At 37.8% G+C, this 13618-nt stretch overlaps 1 protein-coding gene across 2 annotated transcripts in view; it reads left to right on the forward strand.

The window, feature by feature from the left end:
• LOC126354820 (receptor-type tyrosine-protein phosphatase N2) overlaps positions 1-13618 on the forward strand; it is a 394642-nt gene that overhangs the window by 353221 nt on the left and 27803 nt on the right. For both annotated transcript variants that reach the window (XM_050004761.1, XM_050004762.1), the window contains 2 exons: positions 1505-1662; positions 10267-10321. In XM_050004761.1, the coding sequence (XP_049860718.1) occupies positions 1505-1662; positions 10267-10321 (213 nt within the window). The remainder of the gene's footprint in view (positions 1-1504; positions 1663-10266; positions 10322-13618) is intronic.

Below are 13618 nucleotides of genomic sequence, written 5' to 3' on the forward strand. Positions count from 1 at the left end.
GATGTGAAGCCATATATCCCTCCCTCAACGTGGTGCTTTCCAAGTGCTGGAAGTTCGGCCATATGTCTTCCCACTGTACTTCCACCATCACTTGTCAGGATTGTGGACGTCCTTCACATCCCAATACTCCATGTGCCCTGCCTCCCATCTGTGTCAACTGTGGAGAGCACCATTCGCCTTGCTCGCCAGACTGCAGGATTTTCCAGAAAGAAAGGAAAATAATGGAATACAAGATCCTGGATCGACTGATGTACACTGGGGCTAAGAGAAAATATGAGAGGCTCAATACTGTGTGTATGATGTCAACCTACACCGCTGCTACGACAATGGTTCTACCATCTTCCGTTCCGCTGCATACAGTTGGCTCTCAGAGCTACCAGACTCCACCTGCCCCTTGATGGTGGGGGGCGCTTCCTTCCCTCTTGCTCCTGCACCACCTACTTCAGGAGCAACTCTTGTCTAAGGCCTCTGTAAATCCAAAATAGTTGATGAGCTCGGTATAAACTTCTCAATCTTCAAATAATCTTAAGAAATGCAGCCAGGTGACATCAGCAGCAACCTCTGAAATTCCAATGTGTGCAGACCCTGTCATTTTCAAAACAAAACTGCAAAAATGACAGGATGTGCAGCTGTCAAAATATCAGTGGTTGTCGATGATGTCACCCAGCCATATTCCAATAAGTTATTTGAACATTCAATACAGCGAGAGACAATCAGGTCTCAACTTCTCGATCATTTCATTATTTCTATAGTCACCACAGACAGACAGTAATCGTTATTTATTTTTTAATTAATTGTTTATTGTCAGGGTAGGTTTAGGCTGTAGCCTCAGAGACAGATAGTGTTGTCAATAAGACAATTGTCTGCAATAGCTGCCTCTACCTCAAGAGCTCCAGTATCCAAATTAACTTTGGAATGGAAGCTCAGAGCAGTTGGTCTATATGTCAGATATGCATCAGTGTGTGTCCTGCTGACACCAGTGTAGATAAAGGTCCATTTGTTGTAGAGTCTGTAACAGTATGGTGGAACTATGCCTACATGGGAGTTAGTGCTTTTCACTGATGGTACTAACGACTTTTTGCAGAATTATTCTCATGACACATTTGTGTGATAGCCAGTAAAAATCATATAAACATCAAGGAAATAATGATTTTATTGGTGTTGGGGTCTTGTGCATCATGTAGGATGGATGTCAGAAGAATATTTTTCATGCCTGTTCAACTTTTCAGAAGCATAGTTGGACCAAACTTGTCCTTGACGTATGATAATGTCAAGAATACTCAAAAAATAATGAAATTCTGAACCATTTTCAAAATATTATGATTCGTGTGCCTCACTACAGATATGGTTGAACAATCAACCTCTGATAGTTCCCATCTTGTTGCCATAATCACATTAGAACACTCAAGAGCCCAATTTTACAATAATTTCTGAATCAAATTGCGTCTGAACCTGATTGAATGTGTTGTCACACTGTACAAAAGTTTATGAATGATGTTTACAGGATCTTTGCCGCGCACGAATGGCTGCTAAGACACCACAGCAACCAGGAGTCGGTACTGCAGAAGGCAGCCGCCCTGAACCTCAGCGTGTTGCGTCACTGTCCCGAGACTCTGAGAACAGCAACCAGAGCCCTTCCTCACGCTCCAGTACCTCTTCCTGGTCAGTCACTAAGTGTTATAATATTAACTTATACTGGTTGCAAGAGACATCGTTAATTATTTGCTCATTTACTTTCTCCACTGTTGTTTGTACATATACAGGGTATACCTCCTTAGATTTGTCAGGTGCATTTTCTCTGGTGTTTTGGCAGATATTTGCAATTTTGTTTTTGCAGTGTATAATTGGACTCAGCCAAAGCAAATACTGCTCATCACATCTTCATGTGATGCCCAGTATTGATGAAGGCGTCAATTTGTTTCCTGTTACAAACAGATGATTTTTAAAACTGATTTTTACCTGCCCATTTGATAGAGTGGTCCTAAATTAGTCTAGTATAATGTTTGTTTTATCGATTTGTATTAACAGGGACAGTAAAGCATGAAGAATATCCAGTACTCCAGAAATGACTGCACAATGCTACTACATGGCACTAGCAGTCAGCACAGGCCTGAGCAGTGCTGTCACTGATTGAGACCTGGTTATTCTTCTTGTTTTACTGTCCTTATTACCATAACAAAATGAATATTGCACTAGTCTAATTTGGTACTGCCCTATTGAGTAGGCACATAAAATACCACTTTAAAAATCATTTTGTTTGTAATTGGAAACAACCTTATGCTTTTTGTTGACAGTGGGCATTGTGTCAAAGATGTAATAAGCAGTATTTGTTTGGGCTGATTCCAGCAAGTCATTGGAAAACAAAACTGAGAACATCTGCCAAAACACAAGAGAAAATGCACCTGTTGACCATTAGGAGGGACACCCTGCACATGTGGTGAGGTGCATGGGGTGCAAAGAGGAAAGGGACAAGAATGGCACTTCTTATGAAGATTTCTATTCATCAGTATCTGTGATGATGGAAGCCTGAAGGAAACATAACTGTAGTAGGCCTTTTAGTCAGTCTTTTGTATAATGTCTTTAGTTTTCTAAATTTGTTTTCCAAGAGTTATTGTCAGTTACATGTTGTGACTGCTCATATTCCTGAGACATTGCAGACTGTTACCGAATGGTATTTACTTCAAAAATTTCTCAGTTTTCTCTTTAATTGTCATCCTGTGATTCTAGGGTTAAACAGCTGTTAGTAATGTACACAACAGTACAGAAATGATTTTTTTTCAATTTATTCATATCTATTAATGCTAAGTTCCATTTCAATGATTAACTTTGTAAAATACAGGAGCATCAATATTTTAACACAGATCAGTAAGCTACATCAATTAGCAGAAGTTTCACAAAGTTCACCTGTGGCAAAGGCTAACATGTATTTTACAGGATGCTAACTAACTGACATAGTAACTGAACTGAAAACTTGTTCACCACTCACTGACAAAGTAACCACTCATCTTAATTGCCAAACACTGACTGAGCTATACATATTAATTGCACTCCTTAACTGTCCAAACATGACTGACTCAGACTTTGTAAGTAACATTACACCTTTTTATAGATGCAGGTAGTACAAATTGGTAAAAGATAGGATTATTACATTTTATATAACATCATAAAAGGCAGAATGTGCTCAACTAAAATCTGTATAATTAGAAGATGACAGACAAAGTATTAGATACTACTTTCTAGGAGTGAAGTTTTAATGCCCATGGGAATTCAAAAGTTTGCCAAGTATTTTTGATATAGTGAACTCTTCTAATTTGAATAATTAATGAACTAATATGTTATGTTAGTGAAAATGTACTTTTTCAGTAACAGAAAAATCAGGACTGCTAAATTGTAATTTGGAATTTTGAAAGAATTACATTTTGAGATTGGAACATCGTAGAACAAGAAAATTTTGGAGACAAGTAACTTCTAGAGTACCGTGTATAGAATATAAAGCTTTTTGAGAAAGTAAAACCTTTGTTGAAAATTGGAGGATGAAGGCTTTCAAATAAACTATATCAGTCTTAAAACGAACAATTTTTAATATTTTTCAAATCTGACATGCATATGGTTGTAAATTTAAATTATGAATATTTACTTAAGAGCAATGTTGTCAGATGAACTAAATATACTATAGTCATCAATAGATTCCAAATTACACCATGAGTAGTGAAGTTTAATGAGATATTGTGTGAATCAGAATTTAGTCATTTTATATATCCATGCTATATGCATTTCATGTATAACGTAAAAAAATTAAGAATTATGTAAGGAGTAGAATTGTAGTAAGTGTACCTATCCCACCACCTTGAAATGTTTCAACTGGACAGTGAGCAACCTGCATGTTCTTTATATATAGATCGTGTCACGCATGCATTGAACAATCTTGGAAGACATTTTGTGCAAAGACACCTACCTATTCAGAACCTTCTGAACTCCAAATTGCTCTGAGGGAAGAATGGGAAAAAGTTTACAAAATATCTTAAAGTTTTATAGATCATGTACCAAATAGATATAGATCCTTGCTGGCTCTAATGATGTTGACATTGATAGGATGTTAAACATAATAAACATTTCTTTTGCAAATCTTTGATTGCTGTCTAGGAAGGACTTACTGTTTTTTGATTTATGGGGAAGCTCTGCAAATCTTATCATCATCATCATATAATTCTGTGCTGAAGTCATCATCTGAATCCATTTGAATGAAAAAATCATGTTGTTGATGTGTGAATAAACACAGGGTGTTCTCCAGAAAATCATTAAGTGTTTTAATGTATAAGCACCTGTGTTCACAAAAATTACAACAGAATATGTGACTGTTCCTCTGCAATAACCAAGACATGGAGTTTTCTATTGCAACTGTCACTGACATTCTCTTGAGCTGCACTTTTCATTTTCAGTGTGCTGGCATGTTACTTGATCCTGGATTTTATCCATATTTATAATCCTGCTTCCTGCTTTGGTATTTCTGTATGCTGTGTAATTGCTCTTCAAAAACAAAATCAGCAGTATACCTTACATGCCAGGTTTGCAGCTGGATGACATTGAGATCTTGACAGGATATTTTGTCTGACAATCATTCAACCATCTTCAGGTTGAAGTAATGTGTGCACGTTTCACAGCTGCACCCATTAGCAGTGTGTTGTCATCCACGAGAGTGCACCACACAAGATCAATACTGTGAACTTCTTATAGAGCTCGCCATGGGTGGGTGCCTATTTAAATGCTGCTTTGTTATGTTCGTGTGTTATCATGTTATTACTGCTTGCATACATTTACCTTATCTTGTTGTGTTCAGTGTATGCTATGGTGACTGGTGTACATGCCACAGTCCAATAAAGTTGTACTAACATTTGTGGTTGTGTCGTGTGTCCAAGTTACAACACAAGTGGTGACGTGTGTGGGATTGTTCTCCTTTCAGTTTATCAATCTCTGGTTGGTCATCTGTTGCATCTAAGATGCCTGACGGTGCTACTGATGAGATTTCACACCACCTAGTTGCTCAGCAAGGTGTACTTCCTTGTGGAGGAAGACACTGTAGACATCTTGTGAATCCACACTGTTCCCCAAGGGAAGAGGAAAGAAGTAATGTGCACACACTTGAAAGCCATGCACATTAGCAGTGTCTTGTTATCCATGAGAGTGTACCACCAAAGAGCAATACTGTGAACTTCTGATAGCACTCGTCACAGACGAATGACTATTTAAATTATGTCACCCTAAGCTTGCACTCAGTTATCATGTTATCACTGCTTGCATATATTTGCCTTATCTTGTTGTGTTCAGTATATGTTATGGTGATTGGAGTACATGCCATAGGGTAATAAATTTGCACCAACATTATTGGTTGTGTTGTGTGTCCAAGTTACAACACAGGTAAGTTTTATATGAGAGATCTGTGACATGTACCAGCAATTCCAGTGAAAAATTCACCTGAAAATGCCTGAATGGTTGTCAGCTGAAATATCATGGCAAGATGTCAAGTTGCAATACTGAAACATCATTGAACACTTGTTATTAGAAAAAACTTCAAGAATTGAAGTCAGCAGAGAATAGTTATTCCTAAATTAATCAGATATGTCAGTTAAACCATATTTCATGTCCACCCCCTGTAGCTGAGTGGTCAGCATGACAGAATGTCAATTCTAAAGGCCCGGGTTCGATTCCTAGCTGGGTCGGAGATTTTCTCCGCTCAGGAGATGCACAAGTTGCCGAAGTGGCATTAAATCAAAAGACTTGCACCCGGCGAATGGTCTACCCGACAGGAGGCCCTAGTCACATGACATTTATTTGCCTTATTTCATACCAAATGTCTACCCGCACAATTTCATCTACAACATGTGTGCTATGAGAATTATTAAATTTGTGCTACATATTAGATAAAGCAGTCCTATGGTCTTCTGAACATAATCAGCTTGGTATCTTATTTTTGGTGACAAGTCATCCATAGAATTATAAGAAATATCTGGCAATCATAAAATAAGTGTAATATAACCATTTATGTTCATAATTTATTTATTCTTCATCTTTAAATAATAAAAGATTCTTTTTGCATTATGAATGTACATTAAAATATGTGTCATAACTTTCCAGAAATGATTATAAAAATAAAGTGTATCTCCATTACTTACCAATAATGTGGTAAGAAAAAGGAAATAATATAATTTTTTGAACAGAATTGATGCTAAAATATTAAACAGTATGCTTAAAATGCTGAGGGATATTGTCAGTTTCTACACTGATGCTGTGCTTCTTTATATAAATGGATTATTACTAGGTGTGTTTAAGTTCTAGGCAGTAGACATGCTTCTGATAATAACTTAGATGTTAAGTATAAACAGTTAATTAATAATTGGAGATGCATAATTCCTCCCAGTCAAGAAGAGTAAAAGCAACAACCCCAATATTCTACAAGACAAATTAATGAGATTTGTGTGGAGCCTTTCCCATTCTCTCAAACTCATACTGAGTAAAATGTGCAGAATAGCCAAACAAGAAAGAGGGAGGGAGGGAGGGGGAGAGAGAGAGAGAGAGAGAGAGAGAGAGACAGAATCATTACTGAAACCTTCATGCAGACCCTATAGCTGAGGCAAACAAGACTATCTAAAAGAAAAGTTTCTTAAAAGAAAAATGTTTTGGGACACTAGCAAGGAATCTTCTGACAAAAAAGCCAAACACTATTGAGTCAACTATGCAAGACAAGTTTGATGACATTGAGTGACAGCTGTTGTGTAAGAACACATGAACACCATAACTTTAGACACTTGCGGATTCATTAGTAATTATACTTTGAATGCTGTTAAGCATAGTGTAGATGTGGTACTCTGAAATACATGGTACTAAATCTACTGCACTATGCTACATTGCTACTACTCTAGACTCCATGAAACTCGGAATCGAGGTCACGAGCGCACCTTCAGTTGTGCACATTTTAAGGAGCTTTTATGCATGCACAGCTGGCATCACATAATTGCCTGACATGTCAATACACACAGATTTTATAAACAAAGTGCATGGTTCATGGCATGCACAGCTAACTCTTACTATTCAACTAAAAGTTTATGCCAACGCAGCCAGGTGGTAGCACACTGCAGCAGACTTTTATCACCATTAGCTTGGCATAAATCCTGCTAGAAGGTAGCTCATTCCTCAGATATGCCAATTCACTCACTATTTGACATTGTACATCAGTATATATTACAGTTATATTGATAGCAAAACCTATTTTGTGTGATTCTAAGCAATATATAAAATATTTTGAGACACAGAGAACCATAAAGCACATCATTGTCAGTTGTGAGACAGTAGCATTTATTCATGCTTCTGACATCTGTCGACCCTATGGTGGATCATGTTTGTCTGGACTGTAGCTTGTGTATATATGAGCACTCATGAAAAGCTGTATCACAGGTTTCTCTGATATTCATTTAAATGTGGGGTCAAAGATGGTGTGCACTTGGCCCTCATGTTTCTCAGCACCTCATTTTTATTCAAGTGATCTTGTTGCTAAACAATACTACTTGAATTCAATCATTTCCACAAATGGAGTTTGTATTGGATTTCTTGTTTACTGTGCAGGAATTGGTTTCCATGTGTAGTATCAACATGAACTTCATCAAAGCTGTTTTAAATGCCAACAGAAAAGAAAATTACCAGAAAGAGTTAGCCACAAATGAACTAGGACATCGCAGACCAAATCCGTTGACTGAGAAAGTGACAAAATTTAATAAGCATGACTACAAGGGAATATTTAATGAAGAAGTGTATAATAAGCATTAAGTTCTTGTGTGAGTGCAACATAAGAATGTCTGGCTTTCAGACCAGAAGTTAATTCGTTAAATAATACATGTGTTATGGATCTTGTACATTTGTCCAAAAAAATAAAAAAGCATGGAACAACCGCATATACAAAAGTGTGAATCAGAGTGTAGCAAAACCACAAACATTAATTCATTCTTGCCCTCAACTGCACTTAATTATGTACAAAACAACAAAATTCCACAGAAACAATTCTTTATTTTTTGAGACAAATTATGCATATTATTTTTGGCAGTGGCTGTAGTTGTGAAAATATGTTGATAAGCTTAACTGTTATACAGCAGATGCTATTAATTTCACACTCTTGTATTTATCTGAATCTAAAAATCTGTGAACAGTCAGACTGTATATTCACAGGCCACCACTGGTCACATCTTTACAGTGGAATGACTTCCAGCACAAAGAACAAGAACCACTGATAGAGAAGAAGAATAGGAGACATCTTGGGGAACAAAACAGAAAAATGCTGTAGAATCTGTAGTAAAAGTAAGGAAGAAAGATTGTGATGTTTTGGAAAGAGAGAGAGATAATTAAAAAAAATAAACCTTTTACAGAATATTATGAGTATAAAATAAAGAATCATCATACACATATTTTAAGAAAAATTCTCTGCTTTTTTTTAGGGACTTCGTCAGTTCACAGATCAATAGAAGCTCAAGGAACATTACCTACAATGGTAGAGTGTCTAGTATGCTATGCTGTCCAGATAATCCTATAGGTTAATTAGTTGATTGTCACTATAAAGTAATAAATAAAACTAAAGTTATGTAAAAACCTTTTCATGAATTGTAGTTAATAGAAGCCTACCCAAAATGTAGATAAAATCAAGAAAATACATGTGTGAGGAAGAGAGAATCTGATAGGAAACAGTGATATGTCTTTGGATGCATTTACATTGATATGTTGTTACACATTGTAAACTTCACATATATACAGGCAGAGGCCCCTGTCAGCTTTCTAACACAGTCACCTATTATTCCTGGCACAGTGACCTCGTTCTAGAATCTAGTGTGACCTTCTATCCCTTCTCAAGTCCCTAGGCCCTCCCAAAGCATCTCTTCAACTGTCTCTCTTCTTACTCTAATCTTCCCCAGACATCCAGTTTCTACATGCTTCCCAAGATACATACACTCAGCCACACAGGATGCCTCATCATATTTAGCTACTGCATCTCCACTGAAGTGATCTCTGCTTTTGCAGTCCAACACTTTCAACCTATTGTCTGGAGTTTATCCTACGCTAACCAGTTCCTTCACTGGTTCTCCACGATTCACGTTTTTACACCATCTGATGTCCTTTCCACCTCTCTCCACATTAAGTTCCTAATGCCCATTAAGTTGCCACCTTTGAACATTATCTTTTATATTGCTTGGCTCAGCTCAATCCCACAACTTCCTTCATGGTATACATGACCAACTGCAATCCACAATTACTTCCCCTTAAGGGCATCACCTACAACATACTGCCAGGGTTACCCAAATGGGTCCATCCTATGCCAGTCTGTTCACAGGTCTCTTGTGGAATCATTTTTATCCACTCACAAACTTAAACTTCTCATCTAATTCACCTTCACTGATGAGATATTTATTATCTGGAGCCATGCTGAGGGCACACAAGATTCATTCCTCTTGAACCTGAACACCTTTTCTACCATTTGTTTCACCAAACTGTACTCAGCTCAGCGAGCGACATTCATGGGAACTGATCTTCACCTCACTAATTACTCCTTGAAAACCTCTGTTGACAACAAATCTTCAAATCACTAGCAGTATTTCCACTTCAGCAACAGCCACCCATTCTCCTTATATTGTCTATATGATGCATATCAAGTAGGAGCATAACACAAAAGAAGTATTATAACATATTCATCACCGTGCTTTTTGTATAAATGTTGGTGTAGATTTGCTCCCCAACCCGTACTAGGGCATCACTCCTGTTAGCAAGGTTCCTAGTAATGTGTTGATGTAGAGAAGCATAGCATAGATTAATGTCATAATGGCATTGAAACACCTCAGTTAAAACAAAGAAGTTCTCACTCCATTGCTATGTTTACTTAACTAACTGCTGCATTTCATATCTGTTGAGTAATATGGAGTTTTATGACAAATTTCCCTGGATAGAGAGTTCTATTTACATCTCTTAAGTATGTTATCATGTGTGGGGTATGGATTATTGAATCCAAAACAAGGAAAACATTTCACTTATGTACATGTCCATAGAATTGTCATTTTATGTTCTGTGGCTTTTGTTGTAAACATAACATGCAAAACTATAAGTCATCAAATAGTCAAATTTATAGTTAAAAGACAAAACTTGCACACACTGTCAGTGGGAGTACTGTTAACAACAGAATTATCTTTCCTGTTGGTATCACTTGCATTCATTCATTTATTTTTCTTACATTTCCAGGAGTGAAGAACCTGCACTAACTAATATGGACATATCAACAGGACACATGGTATTGGTAAGTGAAACTTTCTTCAGTTGTTAATAATAGAAAACCTTTCTATAATTTTCAGACAAAAAATTGTAAAAAAATTTCAATAGCACTCACACAAGGGAAAATTTGAAGATTAGAAGTAAGTGCTGAACCAGGATTTCAACCTGGGTACCTGACAATTTTAGATAATGTTCCTCCAGGTTAGCCACTGAGACCTGACAAATGAATAAACATAGATCTTCACCTTATAAATCATCTTGTGAAGCTGGGGATTTGGCAATCTCAGTAGAATTGCCGAATAAATGGAAGACCTATCTTTCTCTTTATCTAACTGCCTCTATGGCTTTCTAGTTATACCTCACTCTTACTAACAATTAAGAAATGTTGAAAAGTTACTTAACAGGCTCTCAAACAATCTCTATGGAAAGAAGCATCAGTCAGTTTACCTCAAATAAAATATGACTGATCAACAAATTTTCTGAAGATTTTGTAGTCCATTCCAAATTTCATGATTTTAAGCAGGTAATTCAGAAGATTCAAAATATAAACCAGTCGGCCGAAGAAATATTGTGATACTTACTGTTGGGCTCTTTATGGCAATGTGTGTGTTACTCCTAGTTAGTTAGGTGAAAGCAAATATAATTAATTGAATAGTCTATCTCTTACAACAAGTGTCATCACATGAGTACAAGATGCAAAGTAAGATTACAGCTTCCAAAATCCAGCACGATAATTTTTTTTTTAATTAGACAAATTACACATGGTTTTGTATCACAATTTCAAAATGTATTTCTGTAACTATAAATGTATTACATAACTTGTGGTTAGAATGTTTGTTGCCCTATTATCACGCCAATACTGAGGCAAGGGGAACTGTAGGTATGTTCCATTGCAGATCATTATTGAGCCTGGATAAATATTAGTCTAATACAAGTATTGTGTGTTTGCAAATGATAAATACAAATTTATGACTAATTAAAAAGGGTTCTTAATAAGTTCCATACATAGCTGTAAATTCTCTTGTTAATCATCAGCTGTATGATTAGATTCTTTTGCCATATTAATAAAGCATATTTCCAATAAGTTAGATACATTTTAAAATTCCAATATATTAAAGCACAATAGTGTCAATATTGGTTTTAAACATTTTAATGTATCCACATGCTTTTGATCAGTTTTTACAGTGACTTCTTTTTTGCAACTTCGTGTTAGTTCCTTCAGTGTCTTCAATAAAAAAAAATATAGATTTTCTTTCTTAAATGTTTTGTTTGGTTACATTCTATATCACTTCAATTAATCACAGGTCATAGTGGCAGGGAAGTAATCAGACAACAGAAATCACATTTTTGTCTAAAATCTGTCCATGATGTTCTCAAGCTTAGTTTTTTTTTTATTTTTTTTTTTATTTTTTACCATACCATTTCTAACAATTCTTATGTCTATTGCCACTGAGGCAATATTTTTCTCAGTGAAGATATTGTATTTTCTTGTCAGGAAACTTGGTTGGGAAGCTCATCATAGTATCCTTGGCCAAGTGGTGAACCATGGTAGTGATTGAAATGCACACTGTGAAATAACAACTGTTTGTTTATTGGCCATGAACTATCAGAGTTGAGCTTTAGAGGATGAGGGTCCACATATGAGTGTTGCAGAATTGTCCTTCTGAGATGATGTATAGTTATTGCTCACTATGATGAAGTTTACTATCATCGATAGTGGCGGTAAGCAGTCAGGTGCGTGGAGGTGTAGCAACTAAGTCCAGTGAAGCAGCTGCCAGGACTCCAGCAGCTGTGTTCCAGGTGAAAAAAAAGCAGGACCTTCCAGAGTAGCTGACAGGCATTCAGAGTCTGTGATCCTGGAGAAGGCATTGAGATGGCACTGTCTGATGGGTAGCATCAATGCTTGGCATTTTGGTCCAAAGCATAAGCACAAGGGCAGTTGACTGTCACTTTGGAGCACAGAGCTGAAAGGACCATCAAGGGGCTGAACGTCAAGCTAAGTAATTGTCAGTGGAGGAGAACGGGTGTAGTGTCATGGGAACTCATGACCTCAAGGATGTAAATAGGTGCCTGTGACTACAGTGCTTTTTACTGTGACCTGCACTTCACATATTGGCATGGCTTCAACTTCCAGATGCTGTTTCAGCTACAGGAGACTTATTGGTAAACAGCTCAGAAACTTTTCCATTGACAAGCAATTTCCCAAGCTAGAGCCCCAAGTGTGTGGCTGAATGTGCAAGGGGCGAGCCATGCATATACTGCACTCCTGCCACCTTAAGGCAGATGGTGGCCACCAGAGCAGACTGGAATAAAACAAAAGGACAATCAGCCAGTGAACAAAGAAATTAACCCTGGAAAAAGAAGCATGCTGTTTCCTATAGTGGAACGGCAACTAGGCACCACAAGCAGTGAGGAACACAGGGTGATGGTAGGACTAGCAGCTAGATGTCCAAGAAGGTGCATCCCCAGAAGAGCACACAATGGTATTGGTAGCACCAGTGGGAATAACTGGTAGGGTTCAGGAATGACCACAAAGGAGGTGGAGGCAGCAGGAATAACTGTTGGGAAGAGCTTTGAGATGGCCATCAGTGAAAGGATCTGGCAATGACCACAGAGGAGGCAATATGGTCAGCTGTGGGGGTGGCTGCAACAATATTGGCAATGAGGGTGATAGCCCAGGATGGCACCACAAGGGCCTGGTGTGAAAAGGCTGGTGATGACTGGAGGGCCAACCACAACAGGGTTGGTGAGGGAGTGGACTGGGCGGGCAGGTCACGACAGGGCCACCGAAGACCGAACTGATGATGAAGAGCTGATGATGAGTGAGTCAGAGTTTGATGGCGTCACTTGCAAGGGATTTGCTGATACCAATGGGATATCTGGCATAGAATTCAGTAAATGAGAATGGAGTGCCCCCACAGTGTGGCAACAGGTTTGACGGCAGGAGACTCAGCTTGCCACGCACAAAACTCTTGGAAGCCCTGTCTGAATGCTGCAGAAAAAAGTACTGGAGAAGCTGAGTGAACCAAATGATGCTCTGCAGCAGCTCCTGAATCCCCCAATTACTGAATGGAAGGGCTGGAGACAGCAATAAATTGCCCGACCTCTGAATTGTAGGGTTGGAGGCAACAGTAGGTTATGTGATGGAGAAGACACTCCTAGTGAACTAGAACCAGGATGAACAAAGAGACATGAAGCATTTGCAGACCAGCAACAACCAGTAACAGAATCTACATTGGAACAACACATGAATGATATGCCTGAACTACACAGAAGAGAGCGCACTACCAAGAACTTGCATCTTCTGAGAAATGTGAACACA

Source organism: Schistocerca gregaria, chromosome 3 (assembly GCF_023897955.1).
Source record: "Schistocerca gregaria isolate iqSchGreg1 chromosome 3, iqSchGreg1.2, whole genome shotgun sequence".
In the NCBI taxonomy this organism is placed as follows: Eukaryota; Metazoa; Arthropoda; class Insecta; order Orthoptera; family Acrididae; genus Schistocerca; species Schistocerca gregaria.